The sequence below is a fragment of the Falco naumanni genome, chromosome 6, assembly GCF_017639655.2.
Source record: "Falco naumanni isolate bFalNau1 chromosome 6, bFalNau1.pat, whole genome shotgun sequence".
NCBI lineage: Eukaryota > Metazoa > Chordata > Aves > Falconiformes > Falconidae > Falco > Falco naumanni.
The window spans coordinates 79,935,452-79,962,745 of NC_054059.1; the positions used below are offsets into that span (position 1 = coordinate 79,935,452).

A 27,294-nucleotide genomic window follows, 5' to 3' on the forward strand; every position below is an offset into this window, starting at 1 on the left:
TTACATGAAGTAAGTGAGGAAGATGTGTCTTGGGATTTTGGAAATGTTTGGACAACTCTAACTTCCTGGTTACCTAATGTACAATGGTTAAAACAGGTGTTAGTTGCCATAGTTTTGTTGACTGTTTTAATAATACTTGTGTGTGTTCTGTTCAAATGCTTATTCTATTGTACTTTTGAAAAATAAAATAGCAAAAGAATTTGCTTGTATCAAGAAAAGGGGGGAATGATGTGAATAAGCTGTAAATAATATGGTCAAGTTTGTATTCATAAACCAATATTCATTGTAATGCATAAACAGGCTTGTGATTGTATAGCGACAAAGGGGTTAAAATGTCTGAAAGATCATATAGACTGTTCGGACAAGAAAGTTGCAAATCTCTGCCATGGGAGCTGTCCTCCTTATCTGCAAAGCAAGTTGCCCTACCAAGGAGATAACGGGACAGCTGGATGTCTTTGAGTAAAACTACAAGGGGTATTGTAAAAAAACCCTGGGAAAGATTTCTACAAGTCTGCCAACTCATCACTTTTGAAACACAGCAGTGAAAGCAAAGAGAAGGGCCAAGACCTGGAGGGAAACCTACTGCTTCTAGAATAACTAAAGCATATGCTTCAAAGTGATGTAGTGTGAACGAACTTTAGAATAGAATTAAAGAATAAACATTATGTTTGTGAGCCACTGTAACAATTGTAGATATCATGTACCGCCACATGTTACTCATCTACCTGTGGTGTCTGTTCTGTTATCCTTTGTTAGACATCCGCCTATCTGCTGACCTTCTGTGTTAAAACTTTAGCGGAACACTTCAGCAGGAGAGGACAGATAAGGGTAAAAGAAATAATTAAGCAAGAAAAGCAGATGGCCAGCAAGGGCATAAATTACCTCAGACCGATAAGAACACTGCAAATGAGCAAAAGGTGAAAAGAACACCATGAGGAAGACCTACAGCCTTCCTCCCATAGACCACTGCCCACATTCTAAAGACCCCGGCCCACAATTTTTGGAAGAATCTGCGCAAGCGTGAAAGACTGATAAGCTAATTAGCATACGAAGCGAGGGTAGGCGGGTTCAGGTAATGAATATGTATAGGCGTTAATGGAATATTCATTGTTTCATTATATAAATATAAGATAATCTGCCCCTCTGGGTGTGTACGATTGGTGGAAGGATCCCCCGTACGCCCGGCGCCGACAATAAAGAATACTTAATCACTAAGAAATTCTGAAGACGTTCTTTGAAACAATCTGGCACCCCAGATGGGACGGCTCTCTGCCTGACCGTAGGACCCGCTGGGAAGTGGACTCCCTTGGGTACCCCCGGGATTTTCCCAGAGGGACTCCCCAACTCATCGGATCACTGCGGAGGCAGACAAGAATCCCATCTCCTGTAAGCGATAGTATTCTTTATTGCTGTGTTCTGGTCTTACCGGTAATCTGGGGTTACCCGTAAGACGAGAAAATTGATTTCCGCAGGGTAACATCTGGGTATGCTTGGGAACTAGTTTCTCAGGGTATACGTCTGGGTATGCTTGGGAACTAGTTTCTCAGGTATACATCTGGGTATGCTTGGGAACTAGTTTCTCGGGTATACATCTGGGTGTGCTTGGGAACTAATTTCTCAAGTATACGTCTGGTCTGGAAAACTCAGGTATACTTCTGTGGCTGACACCCTAAGTATACTTCTGGTTCTGTTTGGGTTTTATCGGCATTTAATTGCCATCTGGAACCTGGCAAGTTTGCTTATAAAGCTTATTTGCTGCAGTGTTGCTTATTTTGGTTACCGGATTTATGGAATGTGGAATTTGACTTTGATAATTGTTACTGTGATTTCGGCTATATTTTTTTATAATAATAGTGAGCTCTTGGTGTTGCTGTAGAAAGATACCTGTGTGTTGCGTTTTGTAAGTAGTAATTCTGTAAGTGATAAGTGTGTTCTGTGAGTGTAAGCTGGAAAAATGGGAGGAAAACAGAGTGGTGGGATTTTAAAGAAAAGCCCGTTAGGATGTGTTTTGAGTCACTGGAAGGATATTGGAGGGTCTGCTGGTGGAAATGTGAATAAGAAAAAACTTTGCTGCAGTATGGAGAGAAGGGAAATGGGATGAAGTAATGTGTGCTGAGATGTTTGTGTGACAGGAGGAGTGTGGGATTAACATCACCTGATCTTTGATTATGGCTCTAGAAAAGGATAGGAAAAAAAAACCAAAAAAACAAAACAAAAAAAAAAACCACCACCCAAACAAAACTGTACTCAGTGTCTTGCTTTATGTAAGTTGCATTACTATAGTATATTTACATGAGGATCTGAGGCTGCGTCAGTGTCGTGCAGGTAGGGTGATGCAGCAGAAGGAGATTTGTAAGATTAAACACCTGTGCTGTGGACAGGATGTCCACGTTGTATGCAAAACTAGCTCTACTCTGCCTGTGGGGGGATGGAGCACTTTGCTTAATTTCAGCTGACAGTGGCATTGCTCCAATTCAGCTCCACAATACAAAGCCAAGTTCAGTAACTGATTTGTAGATTTATTTGCAAGGATATTTTTTTGGTGACTGTGAACACGTCTGTGGCTTTCCATTCAAATACTGAAGCTGCTGCTGGTTAACCTGAGTTAATATGATGCTTAAACAGCGTCTTCTTATAGGCTAAAATTGTGGGAGGCACAGAAGTATCCTAAAATAAATGTGTGTAATTATGCCTGTGCTTAATGGATTGTAAAGAAATACTGAAATTTTCTAAGATAAACAGGCAAACACAGTTGTCAGAGTAATACTTATATGGCGGTCTTAAAGGTTTTAGTGTTACGGAGGTACAAAATGGAGAGGCTAATGAGCAAGGCCTTGATCCACATTCTCTTTGGGGCACCGTTAGTCCTCTGGTTAAAATTTTAGGTTTTTGGTGTACCTGTTTAATAGCTTTAAGGAAGTTCTTGTTGAAATATTTGTGTAAAAAAAAAAAAAAAGAGAGAGCGCTGAGGTTGTGGTTCTTTCTGTGCAGCAACCAGAATGAAACATGTTGTAAGATAAAAACTTGTGTTAATGTATGTAAGATCTGAAGCCGGGGGGGGGGGTGGGGGGGTGGAGAGTCAAAGACCCTGTGAAAGTGTTAAAGTATTGGGGTGAGTTTGTACAAACATATTTTTCTTGCACCATGAACTACCTAACCATTAGCCACCCACATCTTTTTTTCAATATTGAAAATCCAGCATTTTGCTCACAGTTTTTCAGGCCTTATAAGAATTTGGACGTGAACTCACCTAAGTTTATGTGTGGAATATCTTCGATTATTTCACCAGCATCAGCATCTGCTGCTGCAAGACAGACAAAACGTTATGTGTGGCACACAGTAAGAAGAAGAAAATGCTTCAAAACTCAAACCAGGTTGCAGAGCACTTACCAGCTTCACTAGAGAGGTGTGTGACCTGAAAGAGAATAAAATACAACCAGTATAAGTTATGAGATGTCTCTGGAATGAGAGGAGCCTGTGGAAATCAGTTTTCTACTTACAGAGACTGGAGTACCATAAACATGATGTAATAGAAGTGCTAAGCAGAGTGGGAAGATGCTGGAGCCCATTTTTGCAATGGAAAAAGAAGCTGGTCCCTCTCATCTCCTGCAATATATAAGACATGTCTCTGACCTTTCCATAAAAGATCAGCCAACCAGCTTCAAACTTTCCACCTGTGTAACATTATTATAACGCAAGATTTTCCTCCTAAATGGCACGTGATGGCACTGTTGTTATCAATTACCTAAGTCCACTTTGGAGAAATGTTGCAGAGAGGAATGCGATAACTTCATGTCCCCAGTGCAGCTGGTGAAAGACCCACCCAGACTTTGTGCCAGAAGATATCAACCCAGCCCAAAGCTGCTGACTCCTTCCACTGCGCTGGTTATCTGTCAGCGTTGTGATCTCCACTGTGCAGGAGGAAAGCCACACGCTTAAGCAGAATTATTCTGGATTTATAGCACTGCAGGGACATTAGAATTTGGCCCAACACTGTTTTCAATTAATAATTAACATCACATTGTAAAGATTAGAGATAAAAGAGGTATGATTATGAATGCCCTGACAGTGTTTTCCCACAGCCGAGCCCATCCCAGGACTGATGCCCCAGGGCACAGCATGCCACTTTGGCTCCAGAAGCAGTCATGTGTATCAGCAGAGCCTTGACCTTCCAGCTTGATGCCCCTTTCTGTGCTGGTGGGTTTCAGAGATGTCAAAGTCTAGCCCTGCACTTTGCTGTCTTCTTCCTCAGGGGACATGGGTCAGCGACGACACATGGGCTAACTGAGCCAAGGCTCCAGAAAGCTCTAGAACTCCCACGGGCCCTGCATCATACCTGTTACCATCTTGCAAATGTCCTGGAGTGTCTTAGTGCTTTAAACTTACTCAACTGAATCCTGCTCCCTTATTTTACGTCTGAAATTACAAGTGCTGAAGGTGAGTATGTCCACCTCTCTGTTCAGTAATCAGGTAGGAAGAGGCTGGTGCCACAGACACCACCCCCCACAGCACAATACAGAGGGTCTGGAGTAGGAAGAGGAGTGCTGCGGAGGTGCCTCACACACTGCTTCCCAGCGGTATTGGTGGGACATACCGGACTTCAGTGTGAAGAAGCCTCAAATGAAAGTAGGTTTTGAGTAGGAAATGTGCCCATGGCCAGTGACTACCCTGCCCTAGAAAGCAGTCAGTCCTTCAACCTAGGGAACAGATCCTCCAAACAGATATAAGTAGGACACTATTTGTATGAGATCACATTGCAGAGGAATAAGTACAGAAATCTTTTCTTTTCTTAAGGAAGGACCCCAGAGGACTGATCTTCCACCTAGCATATGTGGATCTTCTTCAGCACTTGCTTTTATGGACTATTAATTCGAAAGACAATGATACCTAAGCAGAACAGGACACACTACTAGTAAAGGAGAGTATGTCTCCAGGTACATCATGTGAAGGCAGTTTTCACAGGTGAGCAAAGGGAATCACAGTGCAGCACAAAGGCCATTATTTGCAGTGTGTGTGAGAAAGGAACAAAAAACTGAAGCAGAATCAGAGCAGTTTGAAAACCCCTTGGGGATTTTTAGTGCCTTTAACTTAAAAATTATCCAAGGAACTAAAGAGGATGCCTAAGGGTAAGTAATTCTGTAGGCATAGATAGGAGTTTGCAGAGGACAATGGTCACGCAGCCATCTCATGTTATACTCATGCCATTTAATATATTCATTTAGCACCTTGCCCTATGTATGCATCCCCAAATGCGTCCCATATTCAGTTCACGTGGCAAGGTTTTGGTAGCAGGAGGGCTACAGGGGTGGCTTCCGTGAGAAGATGCCAGAAGTTCCCCCATGTCAGACAGGGCCTGTTTCAGGTGGTTCTAAGACGGACCCACCACTGGCCAAAGCTGAGCCTCTCAGCAACGTTAGCAGCACCTCTGTGATCACGTATTTAAGAAAGGGGGAAAACTGCTGCACGGCAGCAGCTGGAGAAAGGAGTGAGAAAACATGAGAGCCGCAGCCCTGCAGCCCCCAGGCCAGGGCAGGGGGAGGCCGGGGGGCTCCAGGCCCCGCAGCAGCGGCTCCCCCCAGCCCGCGGCGCAGCCCCCGGTGGGGCAGGCTGTGCCCCCAGCCCACGGAGCCCCCGGGGGGCAGCTCCCCCCCCCACAGCCCGGCAGAGCCCCACGCCGGGGCAGGGGCACGCGCCCCAAAGGAAGTCCTGAAACCATGGAGAGCCCACGCTGAAGCAGGGTCCTGGCAGGACGTGCAGCGCTGTGGGGTCTGGGCTATGCTGGAGCAGTCTGTTCCTGAAGGACCGCTATGGAAGGGATCCATGCTGGAGCAGTTCATAAAGAACTGCAGCCCGTGGGAAGGACTCACGTTGGAGAAGTTCATGAAGGACTGTCTCCCATGAGTGGGACCCCGCACTGGAGTAGGGGAAGAGAGCGAGGAGGAAGGAGCAGCAGAGATAATGCGTAAGGAACTGACTGCAACCCCCATACCTTGTCGCCCTGTGCTGCTTGCGGGGAGGAGGTAGAGATGTCAGGAGTGGAGCTGAGCCTGGGAAGAAGGGATGGGCGGGGGAAGGTGTTTTCAGATTTGTTGTCACTTCTCATTATCCTAGTCTGTTTGAAAGGCAATAAATTCAATTAATTTCCCTAAACCAAGGATGTTTAGCCCATGGCAATAACTGGTAAGTGATCTCCCTGTCCTCATCTTCATTACCAAGCTTGTCATCATATTTTTTTCCCCATCTTGTGGATGGAGGGGAAGCAACAGAGAATCTTGGAAGGCACCTGGTGACCAGTCAGGGTCAACCCACCATAAGATCCAAACAAATTCCCATTCTGTTTTCACAAAAACTTCTCAGTAATGTTGAATTGAGTCCAGATGCAGATGAAGGTAAGGAAGCATGCTATTCTTTTTAGCAGTGACCTAACAAGCTGAATACTTGGGAGTGACTGTTATCAAAAGCTGGGCTTGAAGAAGTGGTAATGGCCATAGGGAGAAAAGGGAAGTCCTGGAAGTCTTGGAAGTCAAGCACCGGTGCTTCTGGCTTGGGAAAGCTGGACACCGAGATTTCAGAGACAAGAGCTGGGAAGTAAGCATTGCCATCAGCAAAGATAAACAAAAAGAACAGAACATGCGAAGAAAAAAGATGATATAACTAAGAGAAGCCCTTCATTGCTTGGGCCAAAATAATCTTTGAAAAGTCTAGGAATATAGTCTCTTAAAATGAACAGGGAAGCCTAGTTCAAATTCTTAAAATACAGAAACCACAGAATACAGTTTCTTAAGTGAAGAAATATATTTTATCTGTCATAGATGACTGCACTTGTAGTCAAGAAGTTCCGGGCACTTCAAGGATGGACTGGGACTTCAGATGTAATCAGAGGGGTGAGATCTGCAAGAAAAGAAGAAACCTTAATTTAATACATTGAGTATATGGTACAGTTCTATCATGTATTTCGGGATGACTTTCAGGCTGATTCCAGGCACAAGAAATAAAGCAACAATAATTCATCCAAATATCTCTGGAAGCTGCGGCAGTACTCAGCGAAGGAGGTGGGAGGGGAAACTGGACTAGCAGGGAGCTGCAGGCATGCACGGCACTCCAGTCTGTGTCTTTCTCAGCCCCAGAAAGGGCTCCAGGGATTGCTGAGCTGGAGAGAGACGGGGGTGAGAGAGTAGAGGTCTTGGGTCAGAGGTGATCTGAAAAAGGACTGGGACATGAAGGGGAAGGATGGAAAGGCTTGTGGAGAAGTGGGAGGCATGTGTCAGGTCCTCCAGCTTTCATCAGAGGGCAATGTAACACTGCCACTGAGTTTTTAGGCACCCTGGTATCAAAACGAATATTCAAATGCAGAAGCTGGAACCTTATAAATGTGACCATATTCGATTTAATATGTAGAAATGAAGGTGAACCCATTTGTAATGGAGACTAAATGTAGTCTCTTAACAAATCTTTCAGTTTCTCAACCACAATTTCACCTAGCAGCTGCAAACGTTTTTGGGACCACTGGCTCCCGTATGACACAGCAGGACTGAATCTCTCCCAGGGAATTACTCCCAGTACAAAGCACTGACAGGGAAAGCACAGAGAAGCCTCAGCTGCTTTTCTTATTGCTAAAGGGGACTTGGAAGTGTTGCTGAACGCCCTACATAACCTGCGGAAAAACTGGGCCACTCTGTGTGCCAGAACTGTAGACTGCTCTGCATTTTTATTAACCAGTACATGTTCCTGTTTATACTTTCATGGGAAGCAGCTTTCCCATCTTGCAAAAGTTCTTGTCTTTTCAGAAGTTTCTCAATTCTCTGTTAGAATGAAAACAAGAAAATTGTTGGGTTGTTTTGGTTTTTTTTTTCCCCCCATGAACAGCAAGAGGCAAATCCTGCCAGGAAAGTTCACAGCCTGGTTTTCACATCCCTCAGCCGTGCGGAGTGAGTTTGGATTATCACAGCATACACTCAACCATCCTCTCCTACCTGAGACAAGTGCTCTGACCTGGGTCAAGTCTGGTTTAATGTTTATTTACTTATACAAAATGTTTCCACTTTCCAGACACTGACATTTTCCAAAGGAAATTCACTTTAGAAGGGTGATAGGATTCATCTCACCCACCATTTGTCATCCATGACGGATTCCCTCGCAGCCGGTGGAGATCACAGAATCATTGAATCATTTAGCTTGGAAAAGACCTTTAAGATCATGAAGTCCGACTGTTAACCCAGGACTGCCAAGTCCACCACTGAACCATGCCCCTAAGCGCCACATCTATGTGTTTTTTGGGGATAGATGTTTTTTCACTTCCAGGGATGATGACTCAACCACCTCCCTGGACAGCCTGTTCTAATGCTTGACAACCCTTCCAGTGAAGAGATTTTTCCTGATATCCAATCTAAATGTTGGCCTATTTAGGAGCCTTGCTGACAGAGTCCCTTGGAAGACAGTTCTGAAGTCCCAAGGAGTCCAGGAAAGCTGGACATTCTTCAAGAAGGAAACCTTAAAGATGCAGGAACAGGTTGTCCCCATGTGCCAGTGACTAGATTAGCACATCAGAAGAGCAGTTCATCACAACTATAATGAAATGTGATCAACTGCTCCCTAGAGGTACCCATTGCTCTCAAATGACTCACCATGTTGTCTATAACATTCATTTTTGACCACCTAACATGAAGTAAGATGGACACAGCCATCTGACACATGGCTGTCACAAGAGGATGGGCACAGGCAGTGGCCTGCTCAGTGGGTACCTGCCTGCCAGGCTGCCCTCTGCACCAGAAACCTCTTTTCCTCCTTCTTCCCTTTCCCTGCCTCCTTTGGCAGAGCAAAGCGGCTGCACGCAGTCCTGACAAATATTGCAGCCTCAGGAGAGAAGCTTTGGATCAAAACCTCCTTCTGCCAGTTTTTCAAGGTCTGAAAAGAACACCTTCATTGTCAAACCACAATTCTCTTAAGTGGGAAGGGATATAGGGGTAGTGGCAAATGGGGACATCATTAAGTAGACTGATCTTCAAGACATGGAAGTATAATCTGTCCTGAAAATCTGATTTTCAGGAACCAGAGAATCAAGGTCATTGATAGGGTTTCATATTGGGTATTCAAAAATCCAGGTACCTGAAATCACTAGGCATTTAAAAAACTTGTTCCTGAAATAGACGACTCCCTAGATGTTTGCTAATCACCCTCATCTTCTGTGCTTTCCTTAGATGTTTGCTAATCACCCTCATCTTCTGTGCTTTCCTTACAGATGGAAGAGTACGCACCTGCTCTGTTCCAGAGGGGATTCTGATAATATAATACTTTACCTTCAAAATCAGCAAAGATGAAAAGACTGTCATTTTTAAGGAATTTTTTCCAGTGCAGCTCCCTGTGGGTCAGGAACGTATTCCAGCCAACACCTGGGCTCATGTAGCAGTTGCAGAAAGAAGAAAAATTTCCAGTGATAGATGGCTTGTCCCACTGCAGGGTGTCATTTCTGCCTGTTGTGCAAAACCATAAAAGTAATTAAAGCTTACATCTAGTCAGCCCAGTAGTGTTACGTGCAGAGCAAACCTAGCCTGGTCTCTTGGCTTTCAACAGTTTTCTCCAGCTTGAGCAGACCTCGGCACTTCCATATTTCTCCCCCGTGCACTCTGACTTACCATATACTAGCTGGTTTGGGTCCGTAGTGAAGCTAAGGCTGAGGGACATCCTGTGGATTACATCAGGGTCTTGATCCAAAACAGACAAGACAACTTGTCTGTGCCCGGCCGGCCATTCCAGAAGGCCATCATTTGGACTACTGCAGAGATGGAAAGTAATCCCCATGTAATTCACGTAGGATGATGAATTTCTTCCGTGAGGATACAGCTGTAAAGCAAAGGCATAGCCTTCCGAGCTGTAAAATATGGGGCTTATGATATAATCGCCTTTTGAAGTACTGTTAAAAAGAGATGTGAAGTTTCTGATGTGCCAGACATTGGTGGGGCAGTTCGTCTCTGTCAGGCTGGTGTCATCGATGGCTATCCCCCCAGCAGACTGGGCTGGATCTCCTCTGATGCCCTGAAACCCATACCGGAATTTGGTTTGGACACCAAAGGGAATGCTGGCCAATTTCCAGTGATGTTCTCCATCAGCTAAAGGGGGAAATAAATATGTGTGACAATCAAAAGTCCAGGACAAAATCCCAAATCAAGCTGTGTCTTCCTCAAGTGTCCTGTGACCTGTTTGTTTGGTGAAGGATCTGTTTGGGTGGCGATTGCCTAATGCCCTGCACCCTAGCTAATCCCAGAACAGTCTTAAGGAAACTACCTCCGAGCCAAATTCTCTTCTCACGGGCACTAACTCTGGATGTTACTCAGCTGAAGCAAATGAAGGTTAGATTTACATCAGACACTTGAGCAGACTTTAATACAATAAACCAAGCCAGTGTTGTCTAGCATCAAAGTTTGCCAGCAGTTCAGATATGAAAACAGTTTCACCTACCTGTAATAGTGTGCAGCTTTTCCATCTGTCTAACATTTCCAGTTCCATCATCTTTCTTAATCCAGATAACTAGCTTATCCTGTGGATTTCCATTTAACCTGTAGAAAAACTGAAGGCATTTTTCCTTCTTCCTTGGATAAAGGATGCGAGATTCCAGAAGAGCTGACTGACCAGCATGTCCAGTTTTTGTATCTAAGTGCATGAAATATCCTCTACCTGGGAAGAACAAAACACAGTGGTGTGAAAAAAGTTTTTGATCCACTCACTAATGAAATGCCAGTGCTAAACAAGCTTTAGTGCAGTTTGCACTTGCCTAAGCTAGAAGTTATTTTCAAAGTAGAAAAAAAAAAATATTTCAATAGAAAAGAATTCTCCCTAAATTGCAAATTAATATTAAAATGAAAATGCATTGAAATATGGCTTGCAAACTAGTTGATTAAATAAGGTACACATTTGGTTCCATTCTTTAGGAATTAAGTACAAACCGTACAGTGCTAGTCCTGTCAACATATACAAATTTTAAGTGGATGCACTTGGGCAGGGATTTTTTTGGAGACAGGAAGGAAAGTATTGGAAGGATCCTGTTAGGTCAATGTCTTCAGTCTTCTGCTTTGCCTAGAAATCATGCCCTTTTATCAACAGATCAGACATCCCTATAAAAGCAGCTGAAGACATTTTTGCCATACTTCTGCTATGGGTAAAGGATTTATTAACTCCCAGCCCAGTTACTTTGTATCAACTCATGTTACCTTATGCTAATGTGTTTGAAATAACTATTTCCTTTATTTCCTAATTAGTCGGCAGTTCTACCTGTGGGCCAGAATGATACCTCCTCAGAGTCTTTGATCTTTGATCTTCCTGGTTACAAAGGCTGAACACTTGCACTCTCTGTCTGCATCAGCCTCGCTCTGTATATTCCAATTTTAAATCAGCTTCTTGAAGGCAACTGAGCCAGTGCACCAGCTTCACCTAATAGTCTCAGTACACACACACCACACACCCCCCATAGGAAGGGTCTCTCCTGACAGCAAGGACATTTTCAACCTGCATCACACTGAGGATTTCCAAATACCCTGTGGCTGCCTCTATGGGTTTGCACTTTTCTTGCCTGTCTGGAAGCCGACTGAGGCAAGTAGCAGGGACTGTATAGCCAACGACGATTCTGAATTGCCACCTGATGCTGCTTTGAGCTCCATGCATTTTTGTTTTTTTTTCCCAGCCTCATGCCTGTGTTTGGATGTGCTCCCATCACCGGCCTTCTGCAGTTAGTTCCCCTACAAACACCCACTGAAGCTGCTTATTTTCCAGTAACTGCTGACCTGTTTGCCCTCAGGAAACTTCTGAAGGCTGACTACTTAAGTTTTATACGTTTTTCTTCCCCCTCCTTGAAGCTGAGCAGTTAATGATCTGTCACCAGCCACGAGAGGCAGGAAGCCGCTGTCACTCCCCAGCCACACACCCTGTCACACATCCAGAGCCTTCAGTGTCAGCAAACTGCACACCCTGCAGACCATGAGCAAACAGCCCACCAAGCAACAGCCAAACGGACTTGTTCCTCTAGAAACAAGCAATTGCCAACGGTGGGACCTAAACAACCCTCCTGTTCATTTTGCTCCCTGCTCAGAGCGTCTTTCGAGGGCTGGTTTTTGCACGGTGCCTTTCACCGGGCACACATCTGCCCTCCCAAACCCTGCGTGTGATGAGAATAGGAGCATCCCCTCGCCCTGCCTGCTATGTGTCTGCTTTCCTCCTCACTGACTGACTACTAGCTACTATGAAGAAAATTAAATCTATCCCAGCCAAAACCAGCACACACAGGATCTCCAATCTGTAGGCAAACACAGCATCAGGCAGCAAACATGACCTGTTACTGCCACAAGCCATCTTTTACTCTCTCCTTCCTGGGAGCAGGTTCCACAGAAATGACTTTCCTTTCTAGTCAGCATATTTTTTCCTCTCCCACACCATGAGATGCTTTTGTGACTAAGCACCACTTGTGTTGGGGAAGCAGATGTGCCTAACGATGGCCACTTGAACACAGACCAGGCAGGCTCAGGCCTGTGACTTTCAAAAGAGACTTTTTTGCGTGAAGATTTTTGGACTGTCTACGTGATGCTCCTCCCCAGCGTTTAATTTTCTCCCCACTGCCTCTGAAAACAACAGACCTCACTCAATTTCTGTGTCCTGGCAGCAATCAAAATACTGCAGAACCCAATATTTGTTCAATGTATGTTTAAATCAGTGCAGTTGGAGCCAAAGCCTCAATCAAAAAGACCCCATGCAACACTCTCCTTGGCGGAGAGGAAATCACTGCCGGTTTGCTTCTCAGATAATCCTTCAGCGTCCCTGTGTGGCCAGCTCGAACAAACTTTGAATTACCAGCAGCTACACCCTCCTGATACGGCTCTGCATCACACAGCGACCCCTCCCTTGAAGAAGTCTTCTGAGGGTGGTTTCCTCTTGCTCCATGACAGATTGCTGAAGCTCAGCTTCCTATTTTGATGATCCCGGATTGGTTTCAATGTCAGAATTTGTCTATAAACAAGATTTGTGTCTTGCAATATTTGCTTATGCGCATCCTTCTGTGGAGATGCCTCAAATGAACTCCTGTACAAAGGGAAAGCGTCTTTCACCTTTAAACAAAGACTAGAAAATTACTCAAAATCCTGTCACATGCATAAAAGGAGAAGAGTTCCACCCGATGAAATTCTATGGAGTTTCACTAAAGTCACTTGTAGCAATCTGGTGGAGCTCTCTTCACTTTAATGGAGCTACCAGCAATTTACAACACCTAAGTCTCGAACTGTCATTTTCTTGACAAGATATACAATATAGGGAGAAGATTTAAAGAAGGGTTAAACATTTAAAATTAAAATTGTTATCCTTTCTATCTGAAAATTCAAGAGTCATGTTTACTATCAGGTATGCAGTGATTAACATTAACAGAAGGGTACTTCTAATGACTTGTTTACCTCTGTATATCTTCATTCCCACATCACATAAAAACATGGTAAAATCTAATGACCATCTAAAACTACACCTGGTACCTGCACAGCTTCCCACCAAAGTATGGTCTTCTTCTCCTGGTCTGCCCAATGTGTGTTCCCAGTTAGCACCGTCTTGTCTGCTTTGCACCATCCCACAGATACTGAGGAATTCAAAGGAGCACTGGTCCAGGAAGGTGAGGCTTGAAGCTGCCAGGAGTGGATTACCATGTTTTACCACATCCATCGACATCAAATAAGTCTCTCACCATTAATCCCATCCCAGAATGTTTACATACAGCATTTAACACCAGGAAATACATTCTTAATGCAACTGAAGACTATGAAGGCTTTCACATCGACATCTCCATTACCACACATAAATGATGTTTCCTCCTGAAAGAAACATCTTATCCTTCTCCCATTCTCGGTGGAATATTTCCTTGTGGGAACCAGTTTGGCCCCTGCAGGCTAGTTTTCCCTTCCAGACTTCCATCATTTTCTCTAAGCCTGCCCGGGATAGGCTCTGTGGCCCATTTCACTCTTCAGGGAGTAAATCAGAAGTAGTTCTGCTGAAGCTAGGGGAAATATTCAAGTGTGTGTTAACACAGTATGCCAGTACTGTACAGCATGTTGAGCTTTTACCTTCATAGCTCTGCCAGTGGAGCTGGAAAGCACAATTATCCCCATTTGTGCCCCTGACTCCGATTGTCTTACCTAACATCACATAGGCAGAAAAAAAATTTGAGATACTCTAATTTCAGAGACGCCAATTCTGAACCACTGTCACTTGAAGATTTTATCAGCAGCAGCAGCATGATGATCATCATCAATGAAGGAAATGGTAACTATTACAAGTAATATCATGGAAGTCCATATGAATTAAAGGTGTTAGACCTGTGATTCAATTCAAAGGTATTCTGTAAAAAAGAAATGGGGATCTGGCCACCATGGAGCTTGCTGCTGTGTAAAAAATATAGTTTCTCTTAGCACTGCAAGAGGAACCCAAGTGTGTAGCGTTCCTGTTCCTCTCATGTGACTCCATCCATGTTATAGTGAAGCTTGAGCAAGGATTTTCAAATACATGTGTGAGAAGAAGAACTTACTGCAGTTGTACATGCGATTCAGCCTCAGTAAGTCAATCCTGCTTAAATCCAGCCTCTGCCCAATGATCTCATTAAATTTAGGAATTTTTGTTGTAATAGAAGGAATGCTGCTATTGATGTTGAAAGAATATGGTCCATAGTGCAGGACTGACTCATAATCATATGGGGTATTGAGGTCATCAAGGAAACTATCATTGTGTTTGTCAAAGGCATATGCAAAACCTAGACAAAAACATACAAAACTGATTAGGTAAGACCAGAAATAAAGCTGAGCACACAACATCTTTTAAAAATGTTTTACCTGTTACTAAATGATGGTCCACTTGTTAAAATGTAAGCAGCCATTCTCAACCAAAGACATTTTAGCATTGTAAAACAGAGACATGCATCTACATCTCAATCATTTCAGACCGGCATCATACCTTCAATAATTTCATCCCACCATATCTGAACATAGTCATCGCGATCTGTCCTGGATTGCTCATGGTAAAACCCCAGGGCATGCAGGACCTCATGTTCGACTATGGCTTTATAGTCACATCTCTCTCCTATAGACACTGTCTGGCCACTCTGCAGGTCCCCCACATGAGACCAGCACCTGTAAGGCAAAGACTCAGATATTGCACCTATTTTGCATTATATCGTCTATGATTTGTATCTACATGTTAACTCAACTGCCTGATCAAGGTGAAAGTACAAAAAATCAATATTTTTTAGAATTTCTCACCTGAGTTTGACAGTCTTGCCGCGATAGGTTTGCAGTGCCAGAATACAGAGCAATGTGTACCTTCAGCATCCTGCCGCAGTCTGGCAATGAGTCCCTGCCCAAGATGTGACTGAACTTCTCATTTCATTTTGCCCTCCCTGCGAGCAGTGCATGCATGTTCTGCAGCTGGCTGCAGTTCTTGTGAAGGGGGTGGTGATGGCAAATGCTATTGCTCTTCAACGCTGGGCAGCCCCAGCTCAAACAGTATAGCAAGGGTAGTAGAAGAGTATGAGCAGCACAGGGAAGTAGAGCAGGTGCCTTATAACCTCATACACTGCACTGGGTGTTGTTTATTTGTATGTTTACCAAAGCATCTAAATAAGTGGCCCTATTTTCAAAGGTACTGAGCAGCCTCCAGTGAACTCAGGCTGTATCAGCTTCCCTGGTTTGAATCCTGAATACTGATTTGAATCCTAACTTTTCATGTCTATTCAGAAACAACTCAGCACCGTGTGCTTAAAAAAAAAAAAAAAAAAAAAAAAAAAAAAGCAAAAAGCTACCCAAAATTGCTGCGCACACCCCAGGGCAGATCTACACCAGATTCCTAGACACAGACACTAGCTAGTGTCACCAGCTTCCTGATGGTCCTTCCCAGCAAGCAGAGAAATCCCATGACCTAACTTTATCAGCCAGTGTTGGCACCTGCCACTGAGTTATCTTCACTGGCACCTTCATGGTGCCTGGACAGTAACAGGCATCTGGCATGTGAGTCACCAGACTTATTTTAGGCTTCTGTTTTAGATGATAGGGTTTGTGGCTTGGAAGAGTCACCTCCTCCCCAGCTGAGCAAAGGAACCTGTGGTGACCTGCACGATGGTAGAGGTTGTTGGCTTCAACATTTGGTCAGGAAAAACCAACCCTGCATCTGAAAGCAAGGACGAAGCTCCACGCTAATGCCAACGCACCAGTGACATACCCTGCCCAAACCAATGCCAGGAGGAAGTTTTTTTCCCTAAAAGAGCACTAAGAAGGGGATTCACTTCAATAACTAGGATGCAAATGGGAATAAAATAGTCTTTTCTTACATTAAGAGCACACCACAAACAGAAAACACCATTGGTTACTCCAGTGTAATACAAACAAGCTGTGGGACAGAAATGTGGCTCAGGAGTTTATGTCCTTTGTATGAGCAAGAAAGAAAATGAATGTCTCCTCAGCTGGAAAAACTATCATATCAAACAAGGTGATACAAACTGGATTGTTAATACAAAATTACCCATCCAGCTTCTCAAACTTCAGGTAAGTCTGTTCCCCTTCATAGGGCTTGAAATCAACACAAGACTTCAGCCTGAACATGTCAAACGCCTGCAGGATAACACCTTTAGCATTCAGATCTGAAACACAGAGCAGAGGATGACAATTGCAGTTGTTCTGCTTTTATAATGTTATAAATATATATAATTCTAGATAGAAAGTATGAACAAGCATGCATTAAAAATATGAACACGTATTAAAAGTATCTGCCTGGACGAAAGAGCCAGAGGCTCTGTTAGCAGAATTCCCTGACTGGAGTAACTTTGGCAGAGGCCATATGGAGAAATAATATCTTTTATTAGATAAGCTGATTGTACTGAAAAAAAAAAAAAACAAAACAAGAAGGCTTTTGGGCATCCATGGCACTGCTTAGTTTTTGTTGAGTAATTTTATTGCATGTTATCATATAAGTTCAAGTACTGCAAACTTTGAGCTCAGGGCTAGTAAACACAGGAGAGATCCATAGGATTTTAACACCGATTTGCTATTAGCTTGTACTCCTAACTTGTTCACAATTTAAAATATTGTCTAAATTTAAATGAAAACAAGAAGGGAGAATGCTCTGAACGATTTTTCTTATATCTGCATTTCCTTTCTGCCTGTACTAAGCTGGGACTGTTAAGAAGAGATAAGGCACAAAGGGTGCAGTAGATCAACATGCATGTTCTTGAGATTAGCATTTCCTGACTTCATTATCTAGAGATCTCAGCCAGATAACACTGATACCAGTTAAACTGGCTGCTCATCAGCATCTGGCCAGTCACTGGAGCTGTTACATTGCAAACAAAGTGCTGGCCAGCAGTCACAAAGGCTTAAATGCAGCACAACTCAATAGCAAATGAAACAAAAGCGGCCCAGAGAGCTGGGCAAAACCAGGGTATATCTAATGCAATAATACAGTGCTACCATAATAAAAAGTCTTATTACCCAGGCTGTCAGCTAGGATATAGGGGATGGGGAAATTCCATCTGTAGGAGTTGTTTCTCAGAGCATTCCTCTCCAGCTGTTAATGAGATCAACATGCTTGTGTTAACATTTTAAGCCCAATCTACGCTCTTGCTAATGTTGGTTTAGATCAGCAGCACATACCGGTAAGATAATATCACCCTCAAAAAGCTTCATTCCTGTTTCTGAAAGGAGATAAACAACCATTTAGGCCAGAGTAACATATCAAGCACTACAATATGTGTTTTTTCAAAGACCTTACAATCTATCAGGCTGTCTCATCAATGAACCCACCTCCCTTTAAACAGCAACTGCCCAGAAGCAAGCAAACAAATAACCACTGCCGCACTATAACATGCCAGTCCTCCATCCACTGCTAAGGGGGATTTGGGAATGAATTATGATTTCCATAAAAATTTCATAACACCTGCCCAGAGGAGATTTTATTCTTTTTCTCAGGCTTGTATCCTGAAACAACTCCGGACTTGTGAACATTGAAGTTGATGTACGGGTGGAATGGATTTATTCAGAAGTTAGGCATCTAAATAGCCTAACTAGTTAGCTAACCTAGGCTAATCATCTGGGATTGACCACGTCATCAAAGAAGAAAGACCAGAATTCTAGAGAAGGAAGAGGTTCAGCCTGCATCAAGCTCAGGCTGAAGCAATTAAATCTATGTGCTATGTGTCTCCGATCCCCTCAGATGGATAGCTGTGTGTCCATCCAGTTGCCTAAACATAAGTGTCTGGTACCACTTGAGATGCACAAGGATGTCCAAACGATCCACATGGGCTGCTAGACACAAAGTTTGGGAGACTCCTTCCCCTTCTATAGAGGTGCTTGGAGGGCATGGATTTGAACTGGCACGAGATACCTGTGTTTTAAGCAGCTGGTCCAAACCTTCCATGCTTTAAAAACACAGCATTTGAGACTCTCATTTTATCCCCTTATTTTTTTAAAGCGCCAGATTCCCCACGCAGAGCTGAGCCCAAACCCCAGCCACTGTATTGTCCTCTAGTGTAACATTTTCATTTAATGCCCTTTCATTTAAGCACAATCCTGGCATAGACAGCTCATCTTCAGATCTTTTATTATACAAAGAATTTATATTCTCCTCACATACATATGGAGAGAAAAAAAAACAACAAACCCAAACCAAAACACCAAAACACCTCCATGCTACACCATATTTTCTGTTCTGCCAGAAAAACCAGAGGAAACTTACATTAGAGCAGATAACAATGTCAGGAAACGGAAACTCTCTCATGGCAATGCTCTGAAACTCTGGGGCAGGGCTGAAGGTACTTAAGCTTCATATCTTGGTCATCAGTCATGTGAAACCAACCAACTCACTTAAGATAAAGGCACAGTAATGAAGCAGAAGTTGAATTAGAGCCACTGCCAAGGTTCCTCTGGGGCATGTGTTGCAGAATAGCGCTGTGGGGGGGGATGCAGGTGCAGTCCAGGGGTTGCTGAGCCTTCCCCAGCAGCAGTTGAGTGTGTTTCCAAGATTAAGATTAAGATCTTTGGTTTCCTGCAGAACTATTCTTGTGGAAATTTCCTGGCCTTTCCATTTTTCCTTTCCAACATCAACCTTTCATGAATCTTTCTGTCTTCTGCCCTGTGCCCTGCTCTTGCCTTTCTGTCCTCTCTCACTACTACCAGACTGCAAAATGAAGGTCTTCCCTCTCTCCAAAAGCAGCTGGGGTTCACCTCACGTATTTTTAAGTGCCTTGCCATACTCACTGTATCCAGGATGCATTTGGGATATTTTTTTTCACATAGGAGGGAGCTTTCAGTTCCCTCTGGTGCCATCTCATCTGCCAGGCTTGTGGTCTTCAAAGGCTATCTCACATCTCTGTAATAATCGAACAGTCTGCTTACTTAGTGTCCAGACTTACCTGAGTTTATTTCTGGAATGTCCTTTCTAAGCTGTCCTCCATCAACATCATTAACTATCAAAAGAAGTAATACACCTAAGTTAGTGACTCAATGACACGAGTTGATATGATTGTCCACGATGACAGATAGGCTTCCGTTAACACAAAAATATCGCATCCTTACCTCTGTCTTCAACAGAGTTTTGGATCTGAAACGGAGAAAGTACAGTTTCAAAATCACAGACAAGTGAAGTGAAGTCTCACCCTGATCCCAAGCAAGAAAATAGAGGAACAACTGGGAATACCGTAAAGGCAGAGGAGCAGGAAACCAGTGCTGTGAAACACCATATCCTCCAGGAATTCATTTCAGAAGATCATCTGCTGCTACCTGCCAGTCTAGATATAGTGTCCTGCAGGTAAATAGGCTTCAGAAGCACTGATAAGCATAAGCCATCAAAAAAGTTGAACTTTAAAAGGAAGAGCAGACTTTAATCTTCATAGATATAGCCATAAGCCAACCCAATAAGCAATCTGCCTCCCCATTTTATAACTATTCTTAGCATGTTAACCCTTGTAGCAATCAGGAGCTACCAAACTATTTAAAATTTCTGTGACTTCTTCAGAGAAAATCTCATTCTTCTGCTTTACACACCATCCTGACCTCATCCTGACATGAGACCACCAAAGCTGATGAGTAGGAAAGTAACAACCTTTTGGAAAAAGAGGCTTGTGGTTTGCAAGCTGAATAAATCAATTTAAGAGAAGGCTTGCTTGGTGGGTTGAGGTTTTTTATTCCTGAAAACATCTTGGTAGATGCAAACAAATTTTTGTTTTCCTCTGATTCTATGGGTAAAGCATCATCTTTAATTTAAAAATAGCATTATTTTTGTAATCAACAGAAAGCCAGCCACCAACTTCCAGCAGACCGTGTTGGTTTGGGTTTCTTCAGGAGATCTCAAAGACTTTGTATCTCAGAGCAGGAGTACAGCGAGAAGTCATTTGGTCCCACTCACGTGCCCATGAAGCCATGTGCTCCCAGTGTTTTGCATGGGAATCCCACCCCAGTCTTTCCCTTTGAACGCAAGTCATGTGGGCCAGGGTGAAGCAGAGCAGGAGAAAGACTCCTCGGTGAGAAGGCAAAAGCAGGGCTGAGCTTTGCCTCTGACTGCTCAGCGGGATTTTCCTCCTGGCAGCCACATGAAGGGGTTTTGCACGCTTCTGCAGCTCTCTTGCTCCCACACACTTCCTGCACCTCCTCCTCCTCCCACCTTCCCACCACTGCTGCTACCTTTGCCTCCCCTTTGCTCACTTACCCGGCTCATGTTGCACCCCCATCCCTGGGGGAAGGACTGTCCTTGCCTGGCCGCAGAATAGGAAAGAGGAGATATTCAGTAGGCAGCTCCCTGGCCATGCTTTGCAACCTGCTGGCAGTCCGTCCTCCCTGGTGAGACCCCAGGTGTTGGGCACTGCAAGAAGTGAGAGGGTTGTTATGGGACAGGAAGGGGGCAGCTGCACCAGCCTGAAGTGGTGGGGGCCAGGACAGGCCACCTCGAGAGTCCAGCGTCTCTACAGGTGGCACACCCAGTACTGCTACCTGCATGGGGCATCTACGGGGATGGGAGAGGGGAGTGAAGTACCAGTGAGTGCAAAGAAGTTAGTCGACATGCCTCATCAGCATCCTTCCCCTAGAGACGTGTCCACAAACCATCCCATAAAACCATCCCATGAAATCAAGGCCAGAAGAGAGGACACAAACTGAATTCACCAACAAGCATCTGTCAGTTCCCAGCCCGCATGTCACAGGAGCAGCAGAATGGGGGTTAGAGGGAGAGAAATTCCCAGATCAGCCTCCAGAAACACAACTTGCAGGGGAAGAAAAGCCACCAATGGCCAGCTGGCACAAGCCAGCCCAGACTTCTGGACCCAAGGGCATAGACCAAAACAAAAATAATGGATTTGCCTCCTTGCCACCCAGTCTGTAAAACTTCCACCCTCCCTAGACATGAAGCTGATAGCAAATAAGATACAGAGAAATGGGTATGCATTAAATGCTGCTTCTTACTGATAGTCCCTGCAGGCCAGCAGTGTTGTGTCCAGTGCCTATAAGGTTCCTCTGCACACACACACACACGCGAGGAGTCTGATCTCCATCACAGTTTGACAACTTCCTTCCTGACTTTTTGCAGGTCTAAAGGACCTGGAGATCATCTGACTTCACATTAATTCTTGCATTGTTAGCCCCAGAGAATGAGTTGTTTTCCTTAAGCAATTCTCTTTTGAGCTTCCAGACAACATCCATAGACAAGATCCATCCATAAGCGCAGTGACTGTCTCTAACATCACTTCAGTCAAGCATGACTAGATTTAAATGATCCATAATGTTTTTGAATGACTGCATCCAAACCAAGCTATGACATTCATGTTTTCTAGGCAACATGAAAAATAAAGGGTGGTGAAGATCTCACTAGAACTTTTATTAAAAGCCACTGGGCTATCTGAATGGATTGCATGGGACCATGTGGTAGGCATCATGTTTTGTTGTTGAGATGAACTCTAGGCCTTCTTTGAACACATTTCAATGTGTTAATGCTATAGCAAGGTCCTTAGCAAAGAAAATGCAAAAAGGAACGTGTGATAATATTCAGAGTAGTGCTTGCATTTATGTCCCCCAGAAAACAAGTGCATCACTCTGAAGAGGGAAAATGCTGCTGGTTTATTTCTTGTAGGTAGACAGCTATTTGCTGTGATTTAAATTTTTGCTGATTACATCACAACACCATCCAAGATCTAGTCAGTAACTGGGGTTCTGGTTTGCAAGGTCCGATGTGCAAGGTCCTGTACAAACCCAAAGTCTATAGGCAGTCCACACCCTACAGAGCTTAACACACTGCTTGTTAAAAACCCACAGTTTTCAGGATCTGAAGCCATTTGGAGGTTTGAGGGTATGTCAGTGTGTCAGGAGCCCAGCATGGTCCCACCTCTAAAACTCTTCATGTTGCTAGCAGATGAGTTTTGAGCCTTGGCATGGAGGCTCATGCTTATTTTTGCCTTTTTCCTCTATATGCTTCAACTTAAACCTTTAAAAGAAAGTCCTGCTTTTCCTTCAGTGCCCTCCCTCCACCATTTGGCTCTTCACTTATGATTAAGGCATTACTGTTGGGAAAACTAACATGGACTTCAGTGCCCATGGAGGGTCCAAATTAACTCCAGTTTCCAGCATCTTGGTTGAATTTTGCAGCTCCTGGGCTCTCAGATGATAGAGCACAGGGACTCCCCCGACTGTGCTTCACTAAGCGCACCCCTCTGTGTGAGCATCATTGGCAACAAAGGGACAGGAGAACCCAGACCGTGAATCCTGGCAGTGATCAAACACGGGACAGTCACTAAATCTCAACACTGTCCACCACAGAAAAACATCTGCGTTGTTTGTGTCGCCCAGCACAGCTCTTCTGAACTGAAATTCAAATATTGAAGAGCAACACTGATACCAGGTAAGGGAATACCCAGCACATTTACATTCCTGCACCTGCCCTACTCTGCATAGAAGCAGCACCAAAATCACCACCACCAGCAGCTCTATAAAGCTCCTGTTTCCATACGTGACACTTGGGGAACAGCAGCTGCTGACCTGCGTTAAGCATTGGTGCAACAAACTACTTTTCCAGCAGAGCACTGTTACCCAGCTTGGGAGGATGGAAGCTTGCTACTCTCAAGATAAACTTAATGTCACTTCACACGATGCCATGGTTCTGGTCCTCATCACACTTCAGGCATTTGCTGGCATATGGATAAATGTTTTCATTGTTTTTGTGCTTTGTATTTCTTGGGCCAAAAAGAAAATCTTCAGCTCTAATGAGAAAATCGTGATGTTTCTGGGATGCTCTAGGTTTTGGCATTTGTGCGTCACATGGCTGTATTTCTTTCTTTCAATAATTTACCCCTGGTCATTTCATGTTCACCCCATACCTGAACTACTTTCAGCTCTTCAGAGCTTTTTACATTCTTCCAACATGTGGGTTTCTGCCTGGCTTTGTGTTTTTTATTGCATAAAAATCGCAAATTTCAGGCACATCTTCTTCATCTACCTGAAAGCAAAAATTGACAGGATTGTGCCATGGCTGTTGTGGGGTGCGGTGCTTTCATCCCTGTTCCTCTGCATCCTCATCTACAACATCACTTACATGGCACCCTGTAAAAACCTCAATAATTCCACCATCCTAGCAAATACGTGGAAACTGAAAGTCGAAATGGATGAACATTATTTCCCTGTTTTTATTGTTGGTGGCTTTGGAATTGTCAGTGCATTCATGGTTGTAACCTTTTCTGCCCTTCTCCTCCTCTTTTCTCTCTGGAAACATCAACGCAAGATGCAGACAAACTCAGTGAAGAATCTCAGCATGGATGCCCATATCAAAGCAATGAAATATGTTATGTCTTTCTTCTTCCTTTACAGTATTAACTTTATATGTTTCGTCTTGATAATGATTTACACCACAAGGGAGCAAGGTCCCGTGACATTTGTCATTTTAGTATTTCACTGTGCTCTTCCGGCTGTTCATTCCCTTGTTCTGATTTTCAGCAATCCCAAACTGGAAAAGGCACTGCTAAGGACTCTGCCCTGTGTGAAGTGCAAGGTTTGTATGAGGTAGAAACTGTAATAAAAGCTGGAACCCATTAAAAATGTTGATATTTTGTTATAAAAATCACATAATTTAATCTCTAATGCAGCTCTCCAGACAGTGTAGATGATACAGATGTTCTATCTTCAGCAAGTTAAGAAAACTTCACTATAATGCTTTGAACTACATTATTATGCACTAAATAAATAAATATTATAATCTGATTTAGATAATTCTTTGTGTTAAATTATTGTCAGTAACAAAGTAATTTAGACCTGGTACATGGGCTAGCTGCAAAAGGGGAATAACAATACTGAAAACCTTCTAAAAATGCTTTGGTGTTTTCTGATTGAAGCTACTTACCTAAACAACCTGTTTATATCTATTTTGTTTTATGTTTATTTCTGCTGTGGCTGTGTACTTTGCAATATTATGAGTTGTACCACTATCTTGTATTGATTTATAACTTATGTGTGAATATGTTGATCACTATTATTCACCAGGGGTGGTGACTGACTTGTAAACAGCAATGCAGAAATGGCCTTGGGGTGGGCAGGTGGGGTGGGGAGTCCACTTCCCATGCCAGAATGAGGTGTCCACCCTCTGCCCCACTTCATGTAAAACCATGACTTCTTCTGCTTTGTGTGACTGCTCTCCCGGTCTGCTTTTCTTTTTGTACGAGATCTGCTTTTACCAATAGATTCTGGATTAGTAAACATTGAGGAAGGCAAGTTTTGTGCAAAGTGCAGTGGGGGATAAAGTCACGCTTTCAACTTGCAGTGACCCATGGGCGGATGCTCAGGGTGTTCGTGCCAGGTGCTGGCAGCTGGGGACCCATGGGACTCTCTGTGAAGCAAGGTCAAGGTTGTCCTGCGCCAGGGAAAGTCAGTTCCAGCTGCCTGCAAAGGATCCACTGCAGGGCACAGCTCAGCCCTTCAGCAATGCAGATGGCTCCTCTGGGAAAATGTATTTAGGAAAGGACAAAAACATTCCCCAGCAGTGAGGAGTGAGGGAAATTGTGAGGAACAGTCCTGCAACAGGGTCAGAAAAGGAAGGGGAGGATGTGCTCTAGGTGCTGGAGCAGGGATTCATCTGCAGCCTGTGGATAGGACTGTGGTGTTGTAGGTTGTCCCCCCACAGCCCATGGAGGTCCACAGCGGAGCTGGTACCCACCCTGCAGCCTGTGGAGGACCCCATGCCAGAGTAGGTGCGTGTGCCCTGAAGGACTGAGGCCCATGGACAGCACACACTGGAGCAGGCGTATCCCGAAGGACGGCAGCCCATGGGAAGGACCCACGCTGCAGCAGGGGAAGAGCGTGAGCAGGAAGGAGCCGCAGAGACAAAGTGTTATGGACTGGCTGCAACCCCCATTGCCCATCCCCCTGCGCTGCTTGGGGAGAGCGGGGAGAGGAGTTGGGAATGAACAAGTGAAGTTGAGCCTGGGGAAAAGTGGGGGTGGAGGTATGGTGCTTTAGTTTTGTCTTTGTTCCTCATCATCCTACTCTATTTTCAATAGGCAATAAATGAAATTGATTTTCCCCAAGTCAAGTCTGTTTTGCCTGTGGTGGTCCTTGGTGAGTGATCTCCCTGCCTTTATCTCAACCCATGAGCTTTTCCATCTTATTTTTCACCACTGTCCTGTTGAGCAGTGAGGGTGAAGGAGCATCTAGGTGGGCGGCTGGCAGCTGGCCAAGGTCAACCCACAACAGCAGATGATCTAAACATGGAATAGTTCCAGCATGAACAAAGTAGAACCTGAATTGTTCTTTTCTTGCGCCACCTCAGGCCCAGAGGGATGTCTTACCTCATGCCAAGAGCCAAGAGTGCATTTTTCATGCATCTCAGCAGGTTTTGTTTCTGCTCTTGTTTTAGAACACTTACCCAGAAGCAGTGCATTTGACAGGTGTGAAGCCCAAATCTCAGAGGCCTCCTGAAGCTCTGCAGAATTCAGATATATCCAAAATGCTCTCCAGTGAGTCATCTCAGGTGTAGCAGGAGCTCTGCTGGACATGGATTCACTCTAGAAGAAGTGGCTGAGCTTTCTCTCTGCTGCATTTTTGAGAACTATCTTTAACATATTCCTACTAGCAAAAGGCTTCTCAGATCTTCTTTTCCTCGGACAAAGGAGATGCAGTCATCTTGTAGGGCAAGAGTGTGAAAGGGTCACTAGTTTCTATGTACTTTCTACTAGAAATCAAACCAGAGGCTCAGGGAACATAAGCAGCCCCAGGATGCTAATTTGAAAAGTCAAAGTGGAAGTGAAGCAGCTTAGTTGGCAAGCTTTTTGCTTTAAAGGTTGCCTTTTCCATGGGCCAAGGAGCACTCCCTTCCCTCTTCCTCTCTGTGCACACAGAAATGAAAGGGGAAGAGGTTAACAAGAAAGTGTTTTCAAAACATTAGCTTTCACTCTTTTCTGGCTCTTCCTGCAGCAGTAAAGCAAAAAAATCGCATTCATGTTGTCCTGCTAAAAAGAAAGGGTTTGAGTCATCTGATCAAAATTAGACACTCAGAGCACGTTGCCTTTCACAGTTTGCCTTTAGCTGCAATCGCACTTTTTACATCAGATGCCAAACTCCTTTGAGTCCTACTTGCACAGTAGGAGACACTCTGTGCCATCACATGTCCCAGTGGAGGCAGGTCTTAAACTTATCTCCTCTGGACACACCTCCCTGCTGAAAGGCCTTTAAGGAGCGGGCACCACCACACCTCCCTTCGTTCCTGCTGTCGCTCATGAAGTTGATCCTTTAACATGATTGTCCCAAATCTCTTTCACAAAAAGGCCATGGAAGATCCATTGTACTCCCTACCTCCTACACAACATTGCCCCTCAAAACCTCACATACCGCAAGACTCAGCAGGCAAAACCATCTTGCAGATGTTGCCACACAAAAGAAAGCAGCCCCAGCAAACCACGGTGAAGACACCTTCTCTCACCTCTGTCAAACCCCTGTGGACATGATGCACAGCACAGCTGGCACTCGAGGAGGCAGGTTACAGAACAGCACAGCCCATACGCTACAGTTGCTCTCTGGAGAGATGCAACGATGTGCTCAGCCCTGGGGAAAATGTTCCTCAACCACAAGATGCTCCAGCAGCTGGCCTCAGGACTAGAAGATGGCCTGTTTAGTTTAGCGATGGGCACTCTGTCCAACGTATGACTCCACTTGCACCATCACTAATTTAACAGCCAGACCAACTGTGAATGGAGCTGAAGTTTCATACGGCTGGGGAAATGCAAATGGCAAAAGACAAAGCTAGGAGCTTGACCTGTTTCCCCAAACATAG

The 27,294-nt window shown here is 44.2% G+C and overlaps 2 protein-coding genes and 1 pseudogene across 2 annotated transcripts; 1 reads left to right on the forward strand and 2 right to left on the reverse strand.

The window, feature by feature from the left end:
* LOC121090648 overlaps window positions 1–3,569 on the reverse strand; it is an 80,269-nt pseudogene extending 76,700 nt beyond the window's left edge.
* Window positions 3,570–6,847: 3,278 nt separating this feature from the next.
* Window positions 6,848–20,712, reverse strand: LOC121090649 (meprin A subunit alpha-like). The gene is made up of 13 exons (XM_040599374.1): window positions 20,704–20,712; window positions 19,575–19,599; window positions 19,412–19,465; window positions 17,655–17,695; window positions 17,493–17,568; window positions 16,528–16,645; window positions 14,968–15,143; window positions 14,546–14,767; window positions 13,503–13,649; window positions 10,456–10,671; window positions 9,633–10,106; window positions 9,297–9,470; window positions 6,848–6,891 (listed from the first exon to the last, which is right to left on the reverse strand). Exons 1-13 carry the CDS (start codon window positions 20,710–20,712, stop codon window positions 6,848–6,850), a joined length of 1,776 nt encoding a protein of 591 aa, XP_040455308.1.
* A 2,370-nt stretch (window positions 20,713–23,082) lies between these two features.
* LOC121090453 (taste receptor type 2 member 9-like) lies at window positions 23,083–24,039 on the forward strand. Its single transcript, XM_040599011.1, has one exon. It carries the CDS (start codon window positions 23,083–23,085, stop codon window positions 24,037–24,039), a length of 957 nt encoding a protein of 318 aa, XP_040454945.1.
* Window positions 24,040–27,294: the final 3,255 nt, after the last annotated feature.